Source organism: Serinus canaria, chromosome 9 (assembly GCF_022539315.1).
Source record: "Serinus canaria isolate serCan28SL12 chromosome 9, serCan2020, whole genome shotgun sequence".
NCBI classification, from domain to species: Eukaryota; Metazoa; Chordata; class Aves; order Passeriformes; family Fringillidae; genus Serinus; species Serinus canaria.
Window position 1 is genome coordinate 18,782,210 of NC_066323.1, and position 27,671 is coordinate 18,809,880.

Genomic DNA, 27,671 nt, shown 5'->3' on the forward strand with positions numbered 1-27,671 from the left:
AAACAACCCACTGCTCACTGCATAAGGATGACATTGTTAATAGTGCAGCAAGTAAGCAGAAATCTGACAAAAGAAAGCAAAATAAAGGGTTTCCCAAATTACAAATGGTCAAAGTATCTTGATATTGAAACTAGAGAGCACACTAGCGGGTGTATGATCTCAAATATTCACATTTTAAGCAGCAATAATTTAATTTGCAGAATTATGTCTTGATGCATCTAAAAAAAATCAGCCAATATGTATTCCTAGCAAAAGTGAAACATAGGTGATAGAAGCACACACATTAAAATAAAACCGGAAAGCAACAACTCCCAAATTAGTACACACATATATATATATATATGCACACTTTTTTTTAATGAAACCCTGAACATTTGTGCAACTACAATGACAAATGAAGGAGAAGCAACAGGAAAATCTAGTGATAGTCTCATAAAGCTTTAAATTCATATCTTAGCTGGAACCAACCACAAGAAGACAGAAAACAATCTGTCTGAGAGATGTAAACTTAAAAGAAAGCAGGATTAAGGAATGAGAACGGAAATGAGAGAACACGCTAAGTCAAAGCAAAATTCTGGTCAAGCATCCAATTATATATGAAGTACTTTCTGCAGATCTTATTGAAAATACCACCCGTTAAGGGCATGTAAAATTAAATTAAAAAGGGCTCTAAGAGAAATCTCACCTAAGCACCTGCAAAGACAGAGGTTACAAGATTATTTACTCAGTATTTCCAAGTTACTAGCTTCCTAGTATTCTAAATGCAACCCATCCTATTTATATATGTACCCCAAAAAGAGTTCACAGAAGTGCACAGATTGAAAAGGAATTGCTAAGATAAACTCTGGGTTTAACAATTTGGTTTGACTTTAGCAATATGGCTTCAGGACATTTTTTCCATTCATTTGCAAATGTTTCAGGTGATCCTGGATGAGACGACTACAGTGATGCACCTGAACTGGAAAGACTCAAATGTCTCCCAAATTCAATTACAGCTTTCCATTAACTGTTTACACTCAGGATGTTAACAAATAAAGATGGCTTTTCAGAATACTGAACCCAACCTACTACAACCATGTTTTACGTACATTCATATATTTTTCCTACCCTCTCCTATAAATTGGTTTTATGCTTTTAATAAAATTATTTCTAACAATTCTGAACCAAAGCATTTCATATTCCACCCCAAAACTACCTTTCCCTTTTGGTTTCCCACCCATCAACCTGGCAAAGGCATATAACAGAGATACCAGTTGTGTGCTAAGATGTGCAGAATCATCACTAAACACAATATTCATTCTCCAGCACCACCTTGTTTGAAAGGTTTCAAAGCTTTAAGCAAAAAGAAACTGGGCATGAGAACACACGGCTCTAGCCAAGCTCCATTTCATATCTCTGAGCAGCTTTGACCCGGATCACCTGGATCCATTGCAGTACAGCCCACAGGCAGCTCACCTCGACCTCTAGAGGAACTTCGACCTCGAGGAGCCCCTACCACTGTTCCTCCTCCACGTCCCGTCAACCGCAGGACAGCAGCACTGTTTACAGACATCGAGAAATTTCTCTGCCAAGAAGAAAGAGTCATGGTCAGATTTGACTGGAAAAACCTTCACAAAGAATCCACAAACAAATAAACAATAAAAACCAAACATAACAAAAAGAAAAAAAACACAAACATTTACCATTATCTTTAATTTGGCTTTGTTTTCATTACAAATTCTCTACAATTAATACTAGAAAGGAAAAGAATTCCATGCACATGTGAGCAGCTGAAGCAATCTATAAAAGGATCTTGGTCAATATTACCATTTCAGTTACTTAGCTGAGATTTCTATACTCTGAAGCAAGCATTTGAACAGCTACTCCTTTTTCAGGCGATGCCAGCACAGAAGCCATTAGAATATCAGCAGTGTTAAACACACATTCTGCTACAAAGAGAGACTGGCATCTGCCTGTACCTGACACCAATAATTAATAACAATTCTAAAATTACTTAAGCAAAGCAGGAACATGTAAAGACCAAGAGAACTTGAATAAAATTATATTTACCAATGTCCTTTGCAGAAATAAGCCTTTTAATTCTCCAAGTATCACAAGAGTAACATACTTTAGGAAAAACTAAGTGTAACTAGGGCTTCTGAAACTTAAGTGATACTCATTTTCATAAGAAAATAAACACCAGTAAAATTTAACTTTAGCTTAATATGAAACAATTGCTAAAAGAAAAAGCTATTTCAATAAAGAATGGATAAATACAACCAACTCTGACCCTATTCTCTGAGCACAAATACTTGGAAAACTGGGCCAAAGAACTTAGAAGCATGTACAGAAACATTAACAAGTAAACCTGAACTGACACACACTTTCTGAATGCAAGTTTTGAATAATTAGAATGCAAAGGACTCCAAACAGCTGTTATATCAGGCTTCTTGAAAGGAACTTGGAACCAGCAAGGTGCTTACATCAACTCATCTGAATCACTATGACTCTGAAGGTCTTCAGAGAACAATGAGACAAGTGATTATATACTATTTAAAATCTAAATCACTAACATCAAAGCCAACAGGAGATTTAATATGTTACAGAAACATTTCAGAAACTGCTTGATATGTGCTCCCTACAAAAGTAGATCTTCCTTCAAGAGAGAATTGGTAACTAATTAGACTTGAGGGGAAAGAAAAAATGCAGTCATGCATGGCAAAAAAGCAAGGTCAGCCTCCAGTAAAGCTGTTTTCTGAGCTAGCTCTTAAAGTTTAAAGCAACCATTTCAAGTGCAAGTGAAAAGGAACCACCTCCATCTGCCTCTGAACAAACCATCACCTTTCCTGGTGTTGATACTCTGCTTTTTTGTGAAGCGCTGAAACATTTCACTTAAAAACCTATTTAAGTTATTTATCAGAATCATTGTCTTGCATAGGAGAGTCCTCTTTTTTTATGCCTTATTCTTCCTGTAAGAACAAAATGACCTTATTTTCTTCTCTAATTAATTTTTAAATTGACTTGTCTTCCTGAACTCTGAGCAACTTCTCCCTCCCCTCTGTACAGCCTGCTGCAGTGAAGGCATAGTGGTAACAACCCACAGGGTAAGATCACAGTAAGAAGTAAAAAAGCAAAGTCAAAAAAGCAAAAATTGCCCTACTATTGATCAGGATATTCCTTCAAGGACCAATGCTGACAATGCAGATTGAAGAACAAAGCTGCCACAAAAGAGCTTTAACAGCAAATTAAGATGTCTCAGGAAACAGATGTCAGGAAAATAACCAAGGAAGACACAAAAGGATCTCCATTATATTCAGCAAGAGTTTGAGCCTCCCTTACTGTGCAAGCAGGTAAGATTAAGACAACCAAATTCTCCCCTAATGCAAATAGGAAAAACAGGAGCAGGGGGAAAGGCAAAGGAACATTTGCTGCACATTCCCAGTGCTCCTTGGTGGGAAGTTCTGTTAAAGCCATCTGCAGAAACCTTCTTTGCTTCAACAGACACTACCTTGGAAACACATCTTAGACAAATCTGTGATTGTAAATACATTGTATTTGATTACATTTAGTGAATCAGTTGAACTCTAGGTTAGCTCAACAACTTTATCTTCAGAAAAGTAACATTTTACATAAAAAGAACCAGCAATTCCATGAAAGCATGTTCATGTCCTGTTACAGGGAACACTGTAGCCTTAAGTATCCAATTAAATACTACAAAACAAAACACATTTAAATTCAAATTAATATAGCTGACATGATCAGTCATCCATTCCTAGATAATACATCTTTAATTCACTTTGAGACAAGTTCTTCCCATAGTACACGTACAACTGCAGTGCCATCAGATGCACAACACAGCAGGAATTGTTCCAAATCTAAGGCCAAAGTAATCCTGACAGGCTCAGCTGCAACTGAACACTAACTATGCCAAAGTACCAGTGCTCTCATCAGCCTCTCCTCTAAGGACTCCCAAAGCCCTGCCTCTCAAGTTCTGAGACAAAAATTCTATCCTAAGTATTCCTAGAGGGAGTAAAAAGGTCTTTTAAACTCTCTTTTGTCAATCTTAATTGTAAGATCTTTCCTGCACCACCTCAAGCAGTAAATCCATTAATATTCACCTCAAAATCACTTCTGAAGATGATTATTAATGATAAACAATGCTATGTCATGGGGAATAAACACCAGAATTTCTAATTTATAAAATGCCATTCCCTTGCTACGTCAAATCAATCATGAAGACAGGAAAAAAAGGGCTTGAAAAATCAGATTGTTGACGTCCTCTGGGACCCCAGAAAGCATTAAAAGAAAAGCTTTCTTAAAAAGGGAATATGGACCTCTTGTTCCCAATTATGATTTTCTGTGGGTATTTTAGAGAATTGTTAAACTGCTTAAAGGCTCCTGTATGATTACAGGTGAAAAGGAGAAGGGAAAAGCAGTATACACCAACTCCTCAGGAGTTTTCAAAACTGGTGAAACACTGGGCACTGCAGCAGAGGATCACATCTATCCCTGAAGCTCAGCAGCACTTCTATACTCATCTGTACTATGCGCACTTTCCATACCATAGCCTTCAACTCGTGTTATTCCTTGCAGAAAGGATCCTGACAAACACCAGGAGTCAGCACCCCCTTAAACTGTAAGAGGCCTGTAAGTCCTCCCTGAAGGACTCCACTATGCATCAGCAAAAGAATATACCCTAAGACATTTACACAAAGGTCTAGCATTTAGGTGTGCTACTGCACGTCTGGCTGACCATTTCTGGGGCTTGCTCCTGAACTTCTTCTCTTCCTACTCAAGAATAGGAACTAAGCTAAGACTTCCCACAAAAGCAGTCTCAATCTCAGTTGCCTTGAAGACTATAACATGAAGTGCTTACAGTGTATCCATGTGAATTCAAATCCAACTGCTGATTAAAAGCTAAACCATTAGTATCTTGTGTGAAATGACAGCATCCTACAGAGACACAAGAAATACGGACCAACTCTGAAGAGGAAGGAAGTCTGGAAGAGATAAAGAGGATATGCCAAAATATCCGCACACAAAATGGAATGAAATATTCAAGAACACAACAGCCTGGGGCAGGCAAAGGAAAAAGGATGCTCTGATATCTTAAGAAACTAATACTAACACTACCCACACCCCTGCAAAAATCAAAACACTCAAGCCAGTAAAAATACTCAGCTTCCTATTATAAAAGAAACAAAAACCCAAACCACAGTATTATGAAGTAAGAAAAGTGCCAAGAAACATGACAAATCAGAGAGAAACTGCAAAATCAAAAGTTCTGACAGCCACAAATGGAAATCAGTTCAGAGTCAAAAGTCAGAGGCACTTATCCAGAGAAGATGGGCAGTTTTCTCCATTAGGAATCAAATTTAAAGCAAGAGACTTCAAACTACCCAGATCAGTCATCCCTGAAATGGAATCCTTATGGACCTGTTCTCACTCTCATCCATCTCTATGTGGTTATAAACCTATAGACACATCAAAAGAGGAGATAAAAACAAACTGCTTATATACAGAGCAGTTAACAGTACTGCATCTTCTTAATAAATGTTAACAGTTTAAAAACTTCAGCATTTCTCTAAAGAACACAAAACAGAGGCTACAGAATTTAGCTACTTTTTTGACTCTCTGGTTACCAAAGAGAAGGTGGTAAAAACTGTAGAAAATGTCGCTGATCTGAAAATGATGCATATTTAAAAAATAGTAACACTTTCCAGATGGTGATCCTGGATTTAAAAACCTGTCTACCTTCAACAGAACATTGGATAAAAACCTTTTTTTTCCAATTTAAGACAATAATTGAGCATACAGAATTTAAACTTTATGCTGATACAATATGCTTTCAGAATTTCTTTCTCTGTGTCCTAGGCTAAAATGAAAAGGTGCAACCAAAGGTATGGATTCAATTACGATCTTCATAAGCTGTTAAAATAGGTGAGGCAGTGTTCTTTATCTCCTCTGTGATTCATCCCTGGTAACTCCCTCCAGGGGACTATCTCCACTAAAGGGCTGTCAAGGTCTCCCACAACCCCCATTCCCCATAACTCACAGAATTACATCATCCCATGGTGAGATGCCCCATCCAGGGGGAGGAACCAAACATTCCTACCTTTATATAATCTGAGGCTTGGAACACCAGGAGAGCACTACCACTGGATTCCCAGAGGACAAGAGCTCAATAACCACCACTGGGCCTCCAGAGAAGGACCAGATCTTTCCACAGGATCACTGCTTTGACAAAACCACATCCACACAGGACCCCTCCAACAGGACTGCAGCCACCATTTAATCAGACTGCTACCACCACCCTAACCAACAGGGTATCAGGTTATATTCTGACTCTGTCAGTTTAAGTCAGAGTTTCTGTACTATTGCCTTTATTTTAATTTTCCTATTAAACTGTACTTCTGACTTGTCATCTCCTGCTGGTTTGCTTTCAAGCTAGTACACTCTGAGATGTCCTAATTTCAAATTTCACTGTTTTTCTTAATGGAGGCATACTCTTTATTATGTCTTTACACTAATAACAATCTAAATATTAAAAAAAAAAAGTACACACCTGTTCTTCTTCTGTAAAAGGTACAAGTGCCAGTGGTGGCAGGGGCTCCTCTTGTAAAATAGGCAAAAATTCCTTATCCAGAAGGTCTGAAGGTATCTGTAAGAAAGAAAAAGAGCATTCTACTCCACGCAAGTATTTCTACTTCGGGGATGATGCCACACACTGATTCACAATTTTTATTCTTCCAACTCTGTCTCCATCTACCCAGTACTTCCGGTAACTCTTACTGGGGTGAATATAACTCTGCTGCAAATTTAAAACCCTCAGAAAAAAGTTCTTACAAACAAGGCATCCAAAGCATCACCAACTGACAAGGCACAGACATCAGAACTCAAACTTACAGACCACTGCAGCCGAAATCTGAATCAAGTGATATTTCATCTACTGCTTTTAACTTCAACATATTTTTATAGCCAGATTTTTAATTAACAAAACTGCCACCTACAGCACACAGGTTGTACTTGATTTGTAATAAGCAACTCAAATTTATAAGCAACCAGGAGAGTTAAAAAAAGCTAAGTATTATGAAACTATATGTATAGATTAACTAGAGAACACTGATGATATAAACCAAAATAAATTTTAACATTAATTTTGAATTAGAAGCTCCATTAATAGTTGTGACCTTGAGAACGTGGACAAGAATCTCCAATCACATACAGCCAAGTAAGCTCTAATTATGCCAATGGACAACTGCTTCAAAAATATTTAGTTAATAACAGTAAAGACATTTTTTCATTTAGCTATATGCTAGCAGAAGTCTTCCTGCTTCCAATCAGTCTCTCTTTTAAAAGAGAGATGCAACAGCTTAAAAACATTGCTGACATCCACTAGCTGACTTGAACCACTGTCAAGAGTCCTTTCAGTCTTCATAACTAGAATCACTCAACACCCTAGAAACATAGCAAAAGAAAAAAAAAAGTGGATAGCAAAAGAAAGACATACTCTAATCATAATGCCCTTCTGGCAAGCACATAAGAAGAAAATATTATTTTGGATCATTCATAACAATCAGAGAACTTCCTGTAACACAGGATATTTGAGGGTTGTTCTGAATCAGCCCCAAGAGCAGAGGTCACAGCATCATCCGACATAACAAACACAAACTGCAAAACACAGTGACTTCTGACTGGTTGACCTATTCAAGCATAACATCAAGATTTAAATCACAGTTTCCTGAAGTAGAACAGGACAATTCTGCATGTTAAAGCATGGCTTTAAGCTATACCACACTTAACAGACTTAGAAAAATCTTTTACAATCAATGCCGTTAAATCCATTATTTAAACAACGCAGGGCTCCCAGTGTTGTACGAGAATGTCAGCACAGCCAAGACAGGACAGGAACTTGAAGCTTGTGTGCACATCTCCATTCCAAACTCAAAGCATAATCTTGACATCATTCCTTGCAGTCCCTCCCTCCCTCAAGGGTAAGCTCTCATGGGCATTCAGACCACCAAGTCTGTTGCAACAATAAACCAACTACTGCCACCAGCTAAAGAAAAAACCAACATTTATAACTGCAAGAGGTTTTAATCATTTGCCTGAAAGATCTCTGAAATTTTGTATCATCTTTTACATCACTGATTTCACTTGTTCAAAGTGAAATCAGAAGGAAGTTCTTGATTTTCTATACTGATTTTATGCATTACATGTCATTGTTTCTGTGTCCTGATTCCCAGAGAAGGGAGCTACTTGAGGACTGCTGTCATTGGGCCAGTCACCTACTAAAGTGAACTGACTTAAGACGGGATAGAGACCTCTTGCTTTTTTCAGATGATCTGCTCATATGATTTACTGCCTGACTTTGTAGCTGAATCAAATAACTATCATGAACTACATTAAATAAAATCCTACTGAGGCAAGCAAATCTGCACAGCTGCAAGTCAACTTTAACCCTCAGTCATCTGTGGCAATGAGACTGAATATGGCAATCAGGTTTTTTTGTTCTCTGGGGTACAGGAAGTTACCCCTAAAATGGAAGGAAAAAAAACCCAAAATACCACACACAAACAAAAATAAAAACAAAAGCCCCAGAAACATACTGAATCTGGTAAAAGTACAATCAAACAAGAGCACACATGAAAACCCCCACAATCAGCCCTCTTCAGTCTGGAACTGCAAGGAATATGTGATTTCTTTGTCCATAATCACAAACTACAAACAACTACTCCTAATCACACGGCTGTCATTTGGAATACACACACAAGGCCCCTTCCTCTTCCTGCTTACCTTATTATCCTTTAGAAAAAGTGCCAACATTTCTTCTCTCCCGTAGCGATAGTCTGCTAGTTTGTACTTCGGCAAAGCCGGAGACAGAGGAGGGGATGTCACACTCCCGCCACTAGACAAAGCTCGCAGCCTACAAGGAAGCAGAAATGCAAGAAAACTGCACTGAGAGTATCTTCACCTGTGCTACCATCCCTCTGCACATTTACAGATTTGACACAAACAAAATAAATACAATACTGAAAGTAAAGACATTGACAGTTTAACTTCAAAACCCTCAGTGCTTCAACAGAAGAGTGGAAGAACCTCCCTTGTTTCACCCACAGCCAGCCAAGCAAGAAATAAAAGAAATCCCATGAGCACATCCAGGAATTCAACTTGCCCCAGGAAAACTCTTATGCTGACTATACAGCAAGACAGCTATACCTCCCAAAGCCTTGCCCAAGCTATTCATACAGGCTGCACACAAATCAGTGGGACACCTTAATGATAACAGCTTCCTTTTGCCACGAAAAATTCTTATCATGCTAGAGAGTGCAGCAAATATTAAGCTAGGGAAAGAGTTTATTCAGATGTTTCATCAAGTTTAACAGAACAGCACAGTAAATTTTATAAAGTTTCTTCTTGTGTCTCTGGAATCCTTCCTTACCACAAATCCCTTTTACACAAGTTAAAATTAATGCCTTTTATTTTTTGAGAGTGCATGTAACATCTAACTTATGATATCAATAAAAGAAAAAAATAAAATAAAAAGATATGTACAAAATTCAGTGACACTCTACTTCAGAGACACTTGAAGCAGCAATCTAATAAATCTGATTTATGATAACAGATAAATATGCTATTAGATTTGTTCTCATCCCACACAGGTAAGTTACTTGACTTCTTGCAGGTAGCATCTTACTGTTGTACATTATGACCATTCTGCAGGTGAATTAGTCTCATTCTACACAGACACTTCCCCAGCGACCCAAACACCTGGTAGTTTTAAGTTTGAGGAATGTTTTACAAAAGAGTATGTGTGTAAAGAAACAAAACCCTGCTGATTTTCTTATATTCTCTTTGATGAGCAACTTAGACAAGTAGAACAGTAAAAGCTCTTCTCAGCAATCAAAAAATCCTTGGAAGGGAAGTAGCTCTAAATTAAAACAGTGATTCAGAGACTACCTTTCACCTAATTATTGAAACATGCTTCGATTTGTTTTATTGTCCTTTAAACAGAAAAGAATAATTTGCAAGTCAAAAGCTGATCTTATTTTTTTAGTTTGGTGCCACCCCGTGGCAGTTCCTCTACATACCACTTCCAAACAAATTGTGCCTGCAGAATAATTATTTAAAGGATTTGATGGCTCAGTGGAACGTTCAACACCAATCAGAACAAACGTGAGTCTGACAGAACCCAGAGTCTCACTGTTAAGTGATACGGCAGCTTATGTGACAGTCATGACTATAGCACAACCCAAAAGAAAAATTATCAATCTTACATTTCTTTATTCCTGTAAAAATACACTAATTCACTGAAGTATAAGATATGTTTCCATACATAATCTAATCTGGTATTTAAACTACCTGGAGACTCACTATGACGGCCCCCTCACTGTGACACAGCAATTAAGTTACTGTTGAAATAGATGCTTTTTTTAGAATTGTCTTCCCCCTTCTCTTTTTTTAATATAACTTTGGCTTCCATCCATCAAGAATGTAATCATGTCTGTCTCTTACACTGAAGAGCACTCCAGCACAAGATATCTGCCTGGTGGGTATATTTATAGATATTGATAAATTCATTCTTTAACCTTCTTTCATTCTAACAAAATAGACTGAGCTCTCATTGTTTCACAGGCTGCAAATCATGTCTTCTTCACTGAATCCTCTTCAATTTCTGTATATTGTGTATAGAATGTGTCAGCAAAAGTGAATGTATTCAAGTAACAGTTCTATCACATGCTATGCAGCAACTGTATTTCCTATAACCACTCTGCATTCCCATTCACACACTTGGACATCAAACACTCTTCAGAAACCACACCATTCACAATCCTTGTTTGTAACTCAAGTCACCAACACTTTAACAAGAAATTGGAACAAATACTGAATAATCACACATGTGCAATTGCTCCTTCACAAAAGCCAGGACAATGCATGTCAGACAAGCTGCAAAACTAACAGCTGACAAAACTGACAGCATGGATTCCCTTGAACACAACAGTTCTCTTTTCCTGACACTTTTCCATACAAATGTGCAGGACACTGACACAAAACTCACATTTTTCCCATATTCCATACAGGGATTAGGTTTTTTTAAAACTGGGAAAAGAAAAAGCTTGCTTAGCTATAGATTTACGTATAGTGAGGAGAGTTTAAGAACTTCCTTATTAACATGCATCACACAGAAAGACTGAACAAGCACATCTTCAATTATTCTGTGCATACCTCTGAGATCATAAACATTATTCCTCCTTCAAATGCTTGGCAGCAAGGTAAATATTAAGCATTAACCTAACAAAAAACCCAACTCAATTCATACACAATGCCAATTCACAAAATGAAGACTAATTTTATAACATTGCTTTAGATCACAGTCCAGGGACTGAGGTGAAAGAGGACAAAACAAAGATATCCCCTTCAGTCCTATAATCAATTCTGCTCCAAAGGAAAAAAAAAGTCCTTTGAAACAAGTTCTGCAGTCTGACAAAATAGACAAAACTTACCATTCAGGCCCAAAGTTAAGTGTCTGAGTTTCTGCTGCCATTTTTTTCCTGTTCTATTCCTCTTTTTTAAAAAGTGTGAACCTGAAAAATAAAAATATTTATTATGAAAACAGCTGGATTGATACAGTGCTTCACAGATGAATTCAAATACAAAAGCACACCCTGGTCATGCAAAGAAGTGAAAAAATTGACTACACATTTTTTTTTAAGGAATCCATTTCAGCTTTCCAATACAGACTGATTTAGTAATATAGTAGCAACTGCATCAAGATTTCTTCCCTAAATCCCTCTTTTAACAGCTCAAACAGGACAGTGGATTAGGGTGTCTGAGGAAACAATTTGTACAAACACAGAGAACTTGATGCATAATCCTCTTCTCCAAGAACAGTAATGCTTAATTAACAGAATTGCCGCTTCCTGACAATTACAAGAGGATAAAAACCCCACTAGAATTACAGCAAGACAGATTTGCCAGCTGAGTGGCAGAGTATTCGAGAATTTTCCACTGCTCATTCTTGAAAAATAAGCCTTCTAAAGACTGAGTACATCCAATGCTACCAAATACTCCAAAATTCTGCAGGCAAATGACAGTATTTCTTTCATTCTTGGTTTTATCAAGCAAAAGAAATTCATAACTTCAGACTTCAGCAGATTTCATTGCTATCAGCCAAGGTAACTCCTGCAGACACTAGGAAGGCTCAAATCAAGTTCCTACATATTCAGAGTGTATGGATAAGAGCAGATGAAGCCATACAGGATTAAGATAAGGTAACTTTTCCCTAACAGAACCAAGTCCAGCCCAGGCAGTTCTGGAGAAGTGCCCTTTCATGCAATAAGTACAGCTCCTCTTTCCTTCCAGCAGCTGCCAAATCCAAATCTGCAGAGGAAGATAGTTTGGTTCTTTAAAAACCAACCACACTGTAGGTAAAGCCCAAGAAAAACTAGAATCTGAAGCATCATCTTCAGACACTGGCTGATTAGACTTCAAGAACCCACAATGTAAGGGAGGGAACTCTGCTGTATCAGAACCACATCCCTTAGCAGATCCAGGGACTAAATAAGGAACTTCATGAGTTTGTCTATACTTTGCATGAAAAGGTGATGAAAAAGAAAAACAAAATCCAGGGAGATAGAGGTGGGAAGGGCATTACCAAAAAAAAGCAGAACAAAACTAAACAAAGGAAGGGGTTTTTTTCTTATATTTATTCTACAGAAGTAATAATATTACAGAAAATAAATCAAGATTCTCAAAGTGAGAAAATGACAAAACATGCTAAAACGAAATATGCTAAAATTGCTTGAGCAGATTTCACCCAAATACTTTGGGCATAAGATTACAAATGCTTATAAACTCCCTGTACTCTAAACCCACCAACTAACACTTGGATTCTGTATTTTAGCAACGTATCTTCTTTGTCCCATACACAAAGTAATTTATTTAAAAATCTTAATGGTTTTATTTTCACAATAATTCTAGACAATTAAATGGAATTACCCCTACTATCTGCACAGCTAATATAAAAATACCCAGATATTCTCACAGGCCTAGTCTGAGACGATTTTGGTCTGAACTGATTTCCCTCCTTGAAGCAGCTGACAGCTCATGAGAACATTCAAGCTATATCCATTCACCATCCTGCATATCAAAATATAAGGTGAGGTACCCAAAGACAACATGCAGCAGCCACAAGAGAAAATACTGTGGGGCAATTCATCATGCACACTTGGGCAGAAACAGGCCCCTAACACAATTGCTAGTAGCCTTAATTGGATGGCTGTCCCTCCACTTCCTGCAATGCCTGTAATCCTTCTGCTGGGGCTGGCATGGGGTGGGAATTTTCAGATCAATCCATGTGCATCACCAGGGAACCTGGGATCTTTAACTCCTAACATCAAAGTCTAGTATCAGCAATACCAAAAATGCTGGCACTCAGGGTTAAACAGCAAAAACACAGCTGAAAAGCATCAGATACAAGGACAAAGCACTAAAACCCAGCTGGGATCAAGCTGTTCACTGATTCTGGACCCACCTGACCCCACTCTTCAGCTTCTGTGTTATCTTCCCAAAAAATTGAGGATGTTCTGTCATGTTTCTCTACTAGACTTCTAAGCAGTTTAGTACCTACAAGAATGCTAGTCTCATCCCAGCGAGCTGCTGAATGGCTTTCCCTATCCCTCATTTTGGCCACCGCACTTTGTTTTGTGAACTCTTCCTCTTTTGTATTGCACTCAGGTAAATTACTCCATCCCTAAAAGTTCTGACTGTATGAATTTTGAACTGAAAACAAGACAACTGTACGTGAATGAAACTGTACTGAATATATCCCCTCCAAAAGAGAATAAAAAGACACGCATGTGATCTGAACAGATGTGACAGGTGAACTGAATACACAACATCACCCAGAAATAAAACACACATGAAAAAGAAATTACATACAATGCTGAGAGAAGAATGTTGGACAAGAGACACCCTGGAAATGGGCAATGATTTGGGAGGGGGAGGGCAAAGAACAGGGAAAAGTCTCCATAAAGCTAAGACAGCAAGTGCACCACAGGAAAACACTACAGCCACATCAGAGCAGATGAAAGAAAGGAGGTGGAAACCCTGTGCTGCTTCTGCTGGCTCTCAAAGCAGCAGCCAAAAGGGGAGAGCAAGAAGACCAACCTGAGAGGAGCCTCTGACAGTGACTGCACACCACACCTGGCTCATGTGCAGGAGAAGCTGCACTAACTGGAAAGGCAAGTTGGAGTGGACAAGGCAGCACTCGCATCAGAGGAGGCGAAAGTCAGGGTGGAGCAAGAAAAAGGATGAGGAATTCAGAGACAGGAATGAATGATCAGGTCACAAACTTCACACCTTTTGCTTAGCCAAAATGGTTAACTTATCACATCTTTATTACCTTGATCATTTTTTTGGGGTCTTAAAATTCAGTATTAACAACAGAAATGTTGATTTTGGTCTTTATTAAAATGCTGCTTCCTTATTAATCAAGGACGGCAAATTACAAAAATAACATAAACCGAATATTTCCTCCTGATATAATTTGATGAGGGAAAAGCCCCTTTCTGAACAGCTAGTTTTGTGAGTTGAGGTTTTCTACAAATCAAGGGTTATTCACTGAGGAATCTCCACAGTACAGATTTTATATGGGCAGAGAGCACACGGGCAGCCTCAAGCTGAAGCAAGAAACTGAGGCAGTATTTTGATAATGGCAAGTTAACACCACTGCTTGGCCAAGGCACTGGTGCTTCCCACCACTCCTCCAAACTGAAACATTTTTCCAAAGTTTTCTTCAAATAAGGTCAATACTTGATCAGGGTGCCAGTGCAACCCTACAAACAGCTGGGGTTTTCCTGCATATTTTTAAGGAAAAATGGAATTGGCTCGTAAACTGGAAGTGGGACCCCATTTTCCTGAGGTGACAGCCACAACCAGCCACCAACCTGCCATCAGCATGTAGGAGTGAAAAGAGAAATCACATCAACCCCACCAACAACCTGCAGGCTGGCAAGGGGAAAAAAACCCTATTTTGTCAGCTGTTTAGTACTTTGAAAATCAGAAGTCCACCCTGTGAACAGACACAAAATGTAATCTAATAACATAAAGCCTTTAAGTGGCTTTCACTCACAATTAACAGGTAATATTATACATGCAGAAGCTGCCATCAGCCACACTCATTTCACTGGTTTATTTTAGGAACAATGGTTATTTTACCAAGCTTACAGTTTCTTAAATTATTTTTCAAGCTCACTATTTAGTACCTTACAAATGTATTAAAGCTCTCAAATATCTGCTACAGACACAAGCCAGAACTTGATTCTACTAGCTAGATTTATGTATTAAATTGTGTAAGATGTTTCAGTTGAAGGTCTACAATTACTGTGGCACACTTTGCCCAAAAGCTCTGGTATCCTATTTAAAACACACAGCTAGCTAATAAATATCTAGCCAAAAAGCTGATTTCAAAGATTTGAAATATCAAAACTACCACATCTTCCAGACTTTGCTCAAGCTCACATAATAAAATTAAGGTTCATTTGTTACTGATGGGCACCTGCATTAAGACTTTCAGGCATTGCTGAGTTCCTACATTTCCTTTACAAAATTCCCTCAGCTAGTAGCACATGACTATCTGTCTCACCAAGATGTTCTGCTGTTCTGGGTAGAGACTACCAAGTGAGAGGTTCTTGGCATTCTAATCCAACATGAGCAGTCTTAAGTGCAAGGAAATGGGCTGTCCTTAAATAAACATGGAGAAGGAATTTAACAGCAGTGTTCCACCATTCAACAGCAACATTACATCAAGACAAGAAAACTTCACCTTCCACAAGCAAGAAAACATTCCACAGGCAGCTACTAGAGGTAGCTAATGTCAGTGCCAGTAACTGGGTTTTCAAAAAAACTAACAGGTTGCCTGAATAATTAATGCTGATTTTCTCTAATTCTTGAAATATTAAGGATGATCTACATTTGTATGCAAGCCACCTTTGAAGTACAATGGCAAACAGGATGACTCAGGTGGCTACACAACCTGTTTGATATTAATCACTGGCTAAAGCAGACAACACTGATTAAAGGACACTGACATAATTAAGGCCAGGCAACATGGATTTATGGAAGACATGCAATCAAAATATATTTTTGTAAGAACAGAAAAGTCATTGCTTGAGCAAGTAGATAAATTTTAACTTCTGCAGGACATTTCAATTCAGTAGAATGTTAAAAAGGATAAAATCATTTAGAACCACACAAAAAGTCTCAAATCTCCACAACCTAAGTTATCTTGTCTTCTAAAGAATCTACAACAACCCATCTCAGACAGAACAAAATTCTCAAAACCAACTAAGAGGTAAGAAGCTATCTTCTACAGAGTCTGTAACATTGGCCACAAAACTTCTAAAACCTAAGGATGACAAACATGGATATGGTAAATAATGGAAATGACACATCATCAATAGTACCACCATGAATTATTCAATGACTCAGTCCAGTACAGCAGGTTGCACTGAATAAGGCAAAGTCAAGAGACTCACAAGGAGAAAACACAGGTGATATAAAAGAAATGTAAGACTATTCTGGAAAAAACAGGCCTGAAACCATTTTGAGATGTATTATAATAATCAACTGAAAAGGAAAATATGATACAACATTGACTAGAAGAGCTAACAAAAAACTTAACCTGGGAAAACAAAAATGCAGAGTAAATATATACCAAATTTTACCACTGAAGGGATATGGTGTCCTTTTTGTTGTAAGAGGCAAAAGAGCTGATAAATCAGGTGTTCAAAAATTGATAGAATCTGACAGATATGCCCAGTGAGAAGGAAAAACACCAACAACATACTAAAGCTCTATTTATTGAGCTTTGAGAAAAAAATAAGCATCTTAGTCTGTAAATGATCATTCAGGTAAAAACATCAGAAAACCCAAGTTGATTCAGTGAAGGGACTGAAGCAAGACATTTAGAGATAATCAACCTTTTAGATCAATGTGAAAATATTTTCTAATTAGTATGTTCTAGTTTAAACAGAAAATTAAACAGAGAAAAAAACCTCAGCTATTAGTCACATTATACAAGATGCCAGACAAGTCACAGGAGTCCCTTCTGGCTTACCAAACTTGATTCCTGATAAAGGCTTGAATTTTCCAAGGCCTATCTACCCACACACCAAAGATTTTCCTAAGGGAGCAATGTCCAAACCATCCACTACTCCAGAAACTGTGCCTCTATTATTATGCTTACATTTCTAGATCTCCTGAAGTCTTATAACCTCCCTGTCTCAAATCATTGCCAAAGTATTTTAATCTCTTGGCAATTTCTGATCAAAAATTGTCCATGACTCCCTCAAATGGCACTTTCAAACTGGCACTCCTCAGCTCACTGCACAGGTGCACCTAAAGCTTAATGGAGCACCTCAGCTTGCAACATGTTGCACCCTAGTCAAGGACAAATACAAGTAGCCCTTCAAAGACAGAACTGACACAAGAGACTAACAAGACCTACACCCCTAAAAACCAAATCCAAGACAAATTGAGAACATTAAGTAACAACTCAAGATGTTCTCCTCCTTTCCTACCTACTATTGAGAACTTGGTGGGTAGATGCAGGCTGGAGAGCTTTCCACTTCTTGCTTCACCTGCACACAGCCAAAGGTGAACGCTTTTCCCACTTCCCCCACCAGAACACAGCAAGACATCCACCTTTATTACCAGACTCCGGCCAAAGGCAGACACCAGCGATTAAGCTCCAGGCAGAGTCAGGGAACCACACCCTTGGCCTTGCCACTGGCTGGAACACAAATGCTTCTCATTCCAAATCCTATCCCAAAATCCTGCTAGAGCTCACTTTCCAGCTTAAAAAAAAAAAAATTTAAAAAAAAATCACTTTCATATCTGTCTATCTTGTACATGGACAACTTGCTTGTAGATAATTATTTCATCTGTGCTCTTCCACAAGACATTATAGATCAAGATGCCAAGTCTATCTAGCTGCTCCCCAGCAGGGCCAGAAGCCAGACTGTGAATGCAACTAAAACCCCACTGCACCACCTCTCTCCTACTCACCATACACATTATATAGCCCATACATATTTTCAAAGTGGAAGAACACAGCTTCAGACTACATTCACTGACAACAACCACTGAATTAACAGATCTAGGTTGCTGAGAGGTTCAGGGGTTCGTTTTAAACATGTCATTTAAATAACTAGCTTCTTTGGGCTTTGGATATTCCCTCCCTCCCTTCCCACCCTGCTCCTGAAGGTTTCCTGCTCATGCAGTTCTGAGACATCCTATACTTTAGGAAACAAACATTCAACAGTGAGTGTTTAATAAAATATTCTAACAGAGAGAACCAACATGTCTATCAGACTGCATACTACATATGAACTACAATACTCTTTAATAGCATATCCATTTTTGCAAAATTTGCTAAAAAAGAATATCACTTAGTTTGATCTAAGAATCATATTTTTGTAAATTGACTTCTGATGTTAGCCTGATCCTGGCCTTAGTACTCTTAAAACTTATTGTTACAGAGAAAATCACATATGCAGATGATTCAGCATTAACTAAGCCTACCATGAAAGCTTCCACTGGTTTTAATGGTGGTTGAATGGGGCATCTGATTTATTAAGTCAAGTTATGAAATGTTTTTACATAAAAACCTTGCCATATGCTATTCCATGATCAGCCTCACTCACTTTCTGTCACACACAGTCTAACACTGACGTCAGCCCTGCTTTGTGCAGGAGGCTGGAGCAGACAACCACCAAAGGCTCTTCCAACTAAATCATCTTCGGATTCTAACACACGTGGCTCAAAAAAATCAGTTTATAAATCCATTATTTGCCAGCCAAACCAACTCCTTCCACATGACATTCTGACTCTAAGGCTGAAGACACATAAATTCATCTATTCAGCTATCTATCATCACAAACTTCACCCAAAGTCATCTCCGCAGTGTCCAGAGTGTATCTCATCCTTGTTTCTTCCAGTCTGAACAGACACACCATCACACATGGATCCCACCTGCTTTCACCCAAACTGATCTACCCATGGGTATCTATAACCTCTGAGTCTCCCAGTCACACAAGCCAGTATCTTTACCATAAAATACTAACAGAATGCAATTTACATTTATTGTTAGGAAGAGAAGGAACATAAAATAAACTGTTTCATTGTAACCAGAACCTGAAACAGGTATTTCTCTACTGAATAAAAAGGACAACATTTCAAGTAACAAAACACTTCACAAACTGCAGTGCATCATGCTTACTTTCACTAGAATAACTATTTAATAGTACAAAAATATCTTTCTAAACAGTTTTTGTAACTGTGTATGTAAGCTTGTTTATCTATTTATAATGACAAACTACATATAGAAGCAGACCTACTAAAGCCATTAAGTTATAGCCCTTTATTTCCCTAAATGTTTTCAAACATATGGCCAAGGAGAGAATTATGATTATGCACTGTTTCAATAACAGAGATGATCAAAAATTAGTAAGTGATCCAGAAAGCAGTCAACAACACAGTATTTTAAAACAATTCTCTAAATATCTATCAGAATTTTTCACTGACCTACACACTCTACAACCTCTACACAGCTCATGGGATTCCTTCTGCTTTTCTCAATCCTGAGGTCTACATATGCAGCTTCTATACATTACAAGCTTTAAGGATTACAAGAGAGACTCAGTCCTGAAAAAACACACTTTGATTTCATGCTTGGGAAAAACCTCAGATGCATCAAAACAATTCTATGCATCCTTCCCATTTAAAAAAGAAGAAAGGCAAAGAAAAATTTCAATGGCAGCCTAGTTTCCCATGCAGGCATCAAGCCATCTCTACAGTGTCTAAATTCAAGGAATGCTTAATCACCTTTAGAGGAAATGGAATGAAAGCCCTCCCTCTGCAAAAAAAAGAGAAGTGGACACATTTTGTAATCAACACACAGTGGCAATCTCAGCTCCTAACAAAGCAATGCAAAGACCTCAGCCTGCTACAATCTCCAGCTGCCATCTGAGCTAAACATAAAAAAAATAATGGTATTAAACATGCCTGTGATTAACTGGTTATATATATCCACACAAATATTACCACCAACCACAAGAGGGCCAATACCATACAGACCTTCTCACTTAAAGCACTTAATTCTTAGTTCCATCCATAACTTAGGCACACCTTGAGGCACACATTTTCTCATTTCTGGTGATTTTCAAGCCAGATCCTTTATGCAAACAAAAAAAATGTTCTGGAGTTGAGAGCAAGAGATACAAGGAGAGGCTAAGCTGGGCAGGAAACTGACTTCGTTCCCAAAAGAGCAAACCCCATCCCCCTGCAGCATTTCACACACCTTGCATTTCAAATGTCACTCTATTAATTAAAATAAATTGATGAGAAAACCACACAAAGCAAGAGTCCCTTTCAAGGCAAATGCTTCCTCAATAAACAAAGAAAAAGGTTTCTCCCCACCAAAGCATCCAATGGCTCTCTAGGAAGCTCTGTAGGGAGAAGGCTCCCCTGCTCTGCCCCATGGCTCTAGCTACAATCATTAATTATATATGGTTTATCTCCACTAATCTTTGAGCAGAAACACTGAAGGGGGAAAAAGTAAGAAAAAAAGAAAAATTAAAAAAAACTGCTAGGAAATGGATTTTTTTTTTCCCTAAATCAGACTATAAGAGAACATAACACCATACTTTGAAGAGTCCTAGGGAAGAATTTTAAAGACCTCAATGAAAGAATAAGAAACATATATATGACAGTTACTGGAACTTGCAAGACCAGACAAAAGTAGGGAAAATGAAATTTCACATTCTTAGCAATTAAAGAAAAAACAAATGAACAGAGAAAGGGGAAACAGAGATCATAGAACCCAGCTCATCCTCATCAGTTACTGCGAGCCAGTGTTTTCCCTTCCAGGTTTAAACAGAAAGATCTTTCAGCATAGATATGTACCAGCAAAGCCTTCAGCCACTCAGCTGTCCCAACAATTTGTTCCACGGGACTCTGACATCTAGGGTTGTTTTTTATTTTAATGAAGTACTTATAGGTCTTAAAAACTACTGGCTTTTTTCTTACATTCAGGTATTAGGAATTCCAGTTTGTGACAGAACATCATTCAGACAACCTTGGCCTTGGCAGAGAGATACAGTGGTGCTTAGTTGCAATTCCTTAAAAAACCCAAAAGCTACTTTGCACTCCCTTTTTATAGTTTTTTTCCTCAACTGAGGAGTAAAACAGGCAGGAAAAAATTAATTACAAACCCCTCAACTGTCTATTTACGAGCATTTTTTTTTTCACTTACATAATCACAGGGATCATAGTTTTAGTTTACTACATGTTTTAGAAACACAAGCAAAAATGCAAACAGGAGCACCTGAGGATATTTTACAATCCTCAAGGTCAACACCTGTAACAAAACTAAGAGTCCAAGTTTTCACTGTGGTATCAAATTTTAAGCACCCTGTGACACAAGTCATTGCTGCTCCAAAAACACATTATATTTTAGTTCTATGTTCCTGCTTTAAAACACAGGCTCAGGAAACCATTCAGAAAAAGGCCCCAAAAGAAATACAGTGACCAGGCGTCCCCAGGCACATTCCTGTATCCAGGGGCTGGGAGAGCCTGAGAAGCTCTTAAAACCATTCCACCCCAGTATTTACAGACGATATTGCCAGACACTGAAGCAGTTTCTCAAAGTCTTAAAATAAAAGGTGACATCCAACTTCCAGAGCTAAAATTCTGCCTTCTCTTTAATCCAGCAGACTATTACACAGCAACTTTATTTTTTTTTAATCACACATTCATTCAGAAATTAACACTAGGCACACAACCACTGATATCAACTGACTTATACAACTACATGAACCTGGGGAGCAAAGCAGGTGCAGATGGGGCTATGGACACACAACATTTCTGCTGGCACCCCCAGGATTAATTAGGTCACACATTTTTACACTGGCATCAGCTAACTGCTCAAAGGATACCTATTCAAATGCATGGCAATGAAACAACACCTCATAGCAATAATGCTCTTATTATCTACTGCAGTCACCACCCAATGACAAAACTTAAAACAGTGAAACAAAGCTTTTGCTGGTGACAACTGTAACCAATTTTGTTTACAAAGGTTTCCAATTATCACACTGTGTATCAACCAAATGCTCCATTCACAGAACAGCAAATTAATTTTTGTTTATTAAAGAGTTTCTCAAGAACAAAAGCAACCAGCAGAATCATAAGAAAAAAAATTCACACGTACTTTCCAGGAACTTGCCCAAGTCAGCTCCTGAAGCAAGAAAATAAAATGTGCAGCAAGAAGTTAGAGGAATATAATCAGAATTCAAAAGTCCTTTTCCCACCCAACCAAGCAAACAGATATTCAAGAATTACAGTAAAAGAACCACACCACGAACGTTGAACTGAATGTTACTGGGGGAAACGTGGATTTTTATTCCAGGAGCACTACTCGGCAACACCTCTTTTTGGCCTACACCTTGTCCCAATTCAAAGTACAACCAGAGAGAATTGAAAGAGCCGTAAGTACTCTGTTGACACTGAAACTACTTGTCTTGGATCAATACCAAACGTACACAATTCTGATCGATGCTTTCTTCAGCCTGCCAAGGCTTCTCCAGTCAAACACTGCCGGTCACCGCTGCTCCCAACACCCTGCTGCCTGCGCGGGGGAAGGCTCGGAGCTCCCTCCTTCCTCGGCCAGTGTAACCCGACAGGGCCTGGCGTGTTCGAAGCGGGGCTCACCGCGGCGCTCCCGCTGGGCTGGGAGGGGACGAGCGAGTTCACAAGGGTCAGTGCGAGGGGAGACGGCCCCGGAGGGCGGTGAGGAGCGGCGGGCGCCCCGCCGCCGCCTGACAAGTACCAAGGACCCGCATGGAGAGCTCAAGGCCCGCTCGCCCCAGCTCCAACGACCCCTGCAGAGGCCCATGGGGAGCGCAGGGGGGCCCTCCAGGCGCACCCCCCCACCCCCCTGGGCGGCCTCGCCTCCCGGTTAGGCCTCGGGGCGCCTCGGTGCTGCGGCAGCCGAGGCGGACGGGAGCCGCCGGCAGGGCCGGTGGTCGGACAGGGCGCGCAGCGGCGGGGGCGTGGTGGGGACGGCCGGGGCAGCGGCGGGGCCGGGCGGCGGCGGGACGGTGTTACCTGCGCTCCCGGGCGGAGAGTCCCTCACAGCCGCGGCGGCTCCTCAACCCAACAACACAAGATGGCGGGTGCGCCGCCACGCAGCGTCACGTGAGGGTGAGGCCACGCCCCCCAGGCCCCGCCGCGGGACCCGGATGAAGCAGCGGCCCTTGCCGCCCGCCCTCCGTGTGACGTCATGTCGGAGGGGGAGAGCCTCCAGCGCCCCCTGCCGGACGCGCGAGCCCGCTGCAGCGCCACCTCCCCCCCTTCCCCTCGCAGCCCTGAGGGGAGATGGAGGGAGATGGCAGGGCCGGGGGATACCCGCGCCTCCCGCCCTGCCCGAACCCCCCGGTAATCAAATCACTGCGTCAGTTCCCCTTGCACTCGGCACTTGTAAGGCCACACCTTTAGTCCTGTGTCCAGTTTTGGGCCTCTCAATTCGGGAAGGATATTAAAGGGCTGGAGCGTGTCCAGAGAAGGGAACGAGGCTGGGGAAGGGTCACCAGTCTGACGAGGAGCAGCTGAAGGAGCTGGGGGCGGGGCTCATCCTGAGGCTCACGGGGGTCCTTCCTGCTCTCCTCAACTCCCTGTGCAGGAGGATGCAGCCGGGGGATGGCCTCTGCTCCCAGGGAAAAAGGGACAGAACAGAAAAACATGGCCTTAAGCTGCAGCAGGTGAAGTTCAGGTTGGACACTAGAAGAAATTCTTCACAGGAAGGGTGATTAGGCATTGGAAGGGGCTGTCAAGGGAGGTCATGGAGTCACTGTTTCAGGAGGTGTTCAAGGAACGCCTGGACGCGGCACTCAGTGCCCTCGTCTGGTTGCAAGGTGGGGATCAGTCACAGGTTAGACTCGATGATCTCAGAGGTCTTTTTCAACCGGGATGATTCCGTGATTCCGCCACTGTCTCACACACACAGGCGGCCTCAGCAGCGCAGTGTGGCTTCCAGCCTTATCTGTTTCTTCTGTGTGGTTCCATGAGGCAATTCAGCTTTATCGGTGGCCACAAGAATCTCCGTGAGAAGCCAGCGTGTGTGCGCACTCACAGTGCCCAGGCATCGTGGGCTGGAGCTGCTCTCACCCGGGCAGGAGGAGCCCTGAGGACACTTTGCCGTGGGAGTCACCCTGGGAGGCAGCGGCAGCTGCTGCCGACAGAGAAAGGGCATTAGATGATACATATTTTGACTGTTCTGATGGAAAAATCAGGAGCTCAAGGCAAACTTTCTTCAGCTAAAAATACCAGTTTATTTTTAGTCCCCAAACCCATATTAGTACATGAGGCAGAATAGCCCCATGTGGTTCCTTCAGCGTAAAAAACTATTCTTGGCTGTTACGCATTGCTGAAGGTATAACCGTTTTCGGCTGAAACAGTTTCACTCTAATCATGATGTCAGCCACAACCATGTAGCTTTCTCCATCCTCTTCTAGGTGAATAAATACTTATCATCGTGTACTGAATGACAGCCAAAAATGATGCAATAGTGAATACTAGTGAGCTAATGGGTTGAAAGCCTGTAATTCTTGGGGCTTATTTTTAGCTGAGAGCTACATAGGACTACCTCACCCAAAAAAACTAGAATGGAATTTCTCCATTAGGAGGCTGGTATGGAAAAGCAAAGCTCCCTAGAAAAGGGCTGGCCTCTGATAAGCTGCATTCAATCCCCCTGGTTGTTGTCACACAGCTTGTGCCAATACTAATAACGATAAAGAGAGGGAGGAAGGGAGACCGTGCTGCATTTCAAGCTGTCAGTGAGAACTTCCAATTTAATTGCAGAAGCAGCTGTGCCTTGTTATTCTACTTATCAAATGTGAGTTTGAGGACTCAAAAATATTTTCACATGCTCTAAGACAACCTTTATCTGAGATGGAAGATGTTTAGCACTTGTGAAAATTTTTTTATCCCAGTTAGCACAAACATTATATTACTGAGACCAACAAAAAAAAACCAAAAAACCCAATTTCAAATTCAAGAAGCATCTGAAATATTCCTCATCTGCAGAACTTGGCATTTCTGTAAAATACCTCAAGGAAACTCAGATGACAATCTTTTGGTAATAGCAGATGCATCTTAAATCTTCCACAACTCATTCAAGTAGAACAGAGAGAATCTCATGAAAATTCAAGACTGTACCCGTGTGGTAAAATTCCTGCATGGCTCAATGACAGAATGTCAGCTGATATTGTGTAGGTGTGAAATCACCCCAGCAGCCAGTCTGGGTACCAAGGGCATGATGTACTTCAGAGCCCTGGATTGCTGTGCCAATTCATTCACACTATTAAAAACCCAAGTGCAGGGAAGCGGCATTCCCAACATGCTATGAACTTTCCTTCCTAACCCCTTGTTTTCACCCATTCTGGCTTGGAGGCAAGAGCCCGCCTCCCTCGGTACACTAGCAGAGCTATGAACACAGAGCACAGCTTTGAAATGATAAATAATGATCACAAAGCAGCCCAGAAGGATGTGTCACAGTCATGTTTCCCCTTGCCAGTCCTGCGTTTTGTTACTTGGAAAAGTGGTTCCCCTGTTTGTTGAAATAACCAGGGATTTTGTCTGGGAAGAGTCAATATGTTCTCAGCAGCCTGTTTTCCATGTCCTCATTTGTCACATCCCTAAAAATAATGAAAACAGCAGCAAAGCAGGCAGACATCCAACTGCAGTTTTTAAAGTCAATCACTTCAATGCATCTGTCACCTCAGGTGGCTTGTGCTAAAAGACAGAATACCACAAACAAGCTGCTACTTCTGCAACACAATTACTTTTAGATGTCTTGGGTTTATTTGGAAACTCCCATAAGGAGTTTCCAAATAAACCCAAAATGTTATTTTGTCCCCTTAATCCTCACAGATAAACCACAAACCTTGAGCCAGGAAAAGCTTGATCACATAATTTTTCTTTCTCTCTGCTGTGACCACACTGAGCTCTTTAGGTGAGACTTCCTGCTGCCATAGGCTGTCCCCTGCAGCCAACAGCAATAACTGTGACAGGAGCATCCTTGAGAAATCCATTGCAATCTCAGCATCCAGACAGGCTGAATGCACCCTCGATACTGGCTGAAGTGCTAGTGACTCCTCTATTGTACTTTGCCTACTCTGGGGAAAGTAACATTTTTGTTAAACAAAATCCCTTCAGGGATCAAGGGCTACCTTAAGTTTCCATTCTAGATGAATGAAACACATGAAATACTTGAGGCAAGTATTTGTCCCTTCTGAGAAAGACCACTAAGTGCAACAGGTTTTTCATCAAGCTCCTCTACTTGCCATCACCGACTCAAGAGTCACTTGTGGCATGTCAGAAGTACCAGAGAGGCATTAATGTACCAGCAGGCATCACTAAGGAGAGCTGGGGTTGCCAGGAGCTTTGAGAGCCACCTGTGGTGGCATCAGGCATAAAAGGACAGAGCATCGAGGATTGTAAGAGCTAAATTACAGGTAAATATGACTAAGTGTTTTCACATGGTTTTAGGTGGGAGATACAGCCAGACAACTTCTCTTTAGTACTTCTGCATAACCTAATGACACGGTTATCTAATCCAATAATTGCCAGTAAAACAGAACAATTTAGAAAGCAATTAATTTCCCAATGTCCATTTTTGCAAAGCTAATTTCAAAACACACATTGCTGCAACTTCCAAATAAATGCCCATCCAGAAGCACTTGTTGTTCACTGCACTGAATGCAGGTCCCAACTAACAGCACCCGTTTGAATTGAACAAAACCATAGACAATGCTCATTTCCTTACTGAAACTTGTCAGCTGGAGTTGACTCAATTCTATTAAAATAAAACCACTGGAAAGCCTTTTTCCACCCTCTTCTGCAGCCCTGGGCTCCTTACCCAGCTGCATGTGCAAAGCAGCAGAACAAAACCCAACAACAAACAAAAAAATCAAGAGCTGCAGTGTCACAATTTTCCTGGGGAAATAGAGACAAAGGAACCTTCACCCTGATTTTACCAGACCTCTGAGACCTGAGGACTCATAGACACAGTGAATGTATTAGCACAGAGCAGAGCTGCATGGGATAAAATATTTATGTCTTCTATTTCATCACTGGACCTGAAACAAGGCATAGTTAAACCTCTTCCTGAACCCCCTCCTCAGTGTGGCCATGCCAGCAAAGCTTAGCAGATCAGCAATAGTAGAAACAAAATGCTTGGAGACATATTTTCAGGTATCCATGTATTTTTCTTTTTTCTCCCTTAATAAAGGCAGAAGCAGGAAATGCAAAGGGAATTCCAGCTGAAGCAACCTGCCCAGCTCCCAGCTGGGGCACTATGGGGGCTGAGACTATTTTAAGATAAGGAAAGGCTGACAACCTTCAGATGTCAACATCTAGCAGTAGGCAGTATTTCAAGTATTTACACAGCCATGTCCCTTTCTGAGGGAATGCAAACATTAGGGCTTTTCACACCAGAACTGCTGTGCAGAACAGGAAGCGTTATCAAGAAGGGGTTGAATACTTCCCCCACTCACTGAACTTGGAGGATTACTATTATAATTTGTGAAAAATGCTATATTCAAAGATCTGAAATAAGCCACAGACAAGAC

The 27,671-nt window shown here is 40.3% G+C and overlaps 1 protein-coding gene across 11 annotated transcripts in view; it reads right to left on the minus strand.

Moving 5' to 3' along the window:
- The window catches only part of GIGYF2 (GRB10 interacting GYF protein 2), a 75,086-nt gene extending 51,799 nt beyond the window's left edge, over window positions 1-23,287 (minus strand). For 7 of the 11 annotated variants that reach the window (XM_050978179.1, XM_030227254.2, XM_030227251.2 and 4 more), the window contains exons 1-4: window positions 11,484-11,564; window positions 8,776-8,905; window positions 6,545-6,640; window positions 1,456-1,564 (exon numbers count right to left, since the gene is read on the minus strand). In XM_050978179.1, the coding sequence (XP_050834136.1) occupies window positions 1,456-1,564; window positions 6,545-6,640; window positions 8,776-8,905; window positions 11,484-11,524 (376 nt within the window). In that variant the 5' untranslated portion in view covers window positions 11,525-11,564. Of the gene's footprint in view, window positions 1-1,455; window positions 1,565-6,544; window positions 6,641-8,775; window positions 8,906-11,483; window positions 11,565-14,148; window positions 14,168-22,252; window positions 22,280-22,583; window positions 22,771-23,148 lie in introns of those variants that run through there. The other 4 variants (XM_050978177.1, XM_030227247.2, XM_030227248.2 and 1 more) reach the window with 4 other exon arrangements.
- Window positions 23,288-27,671: the final 4,384 nt, after the last annotated feature.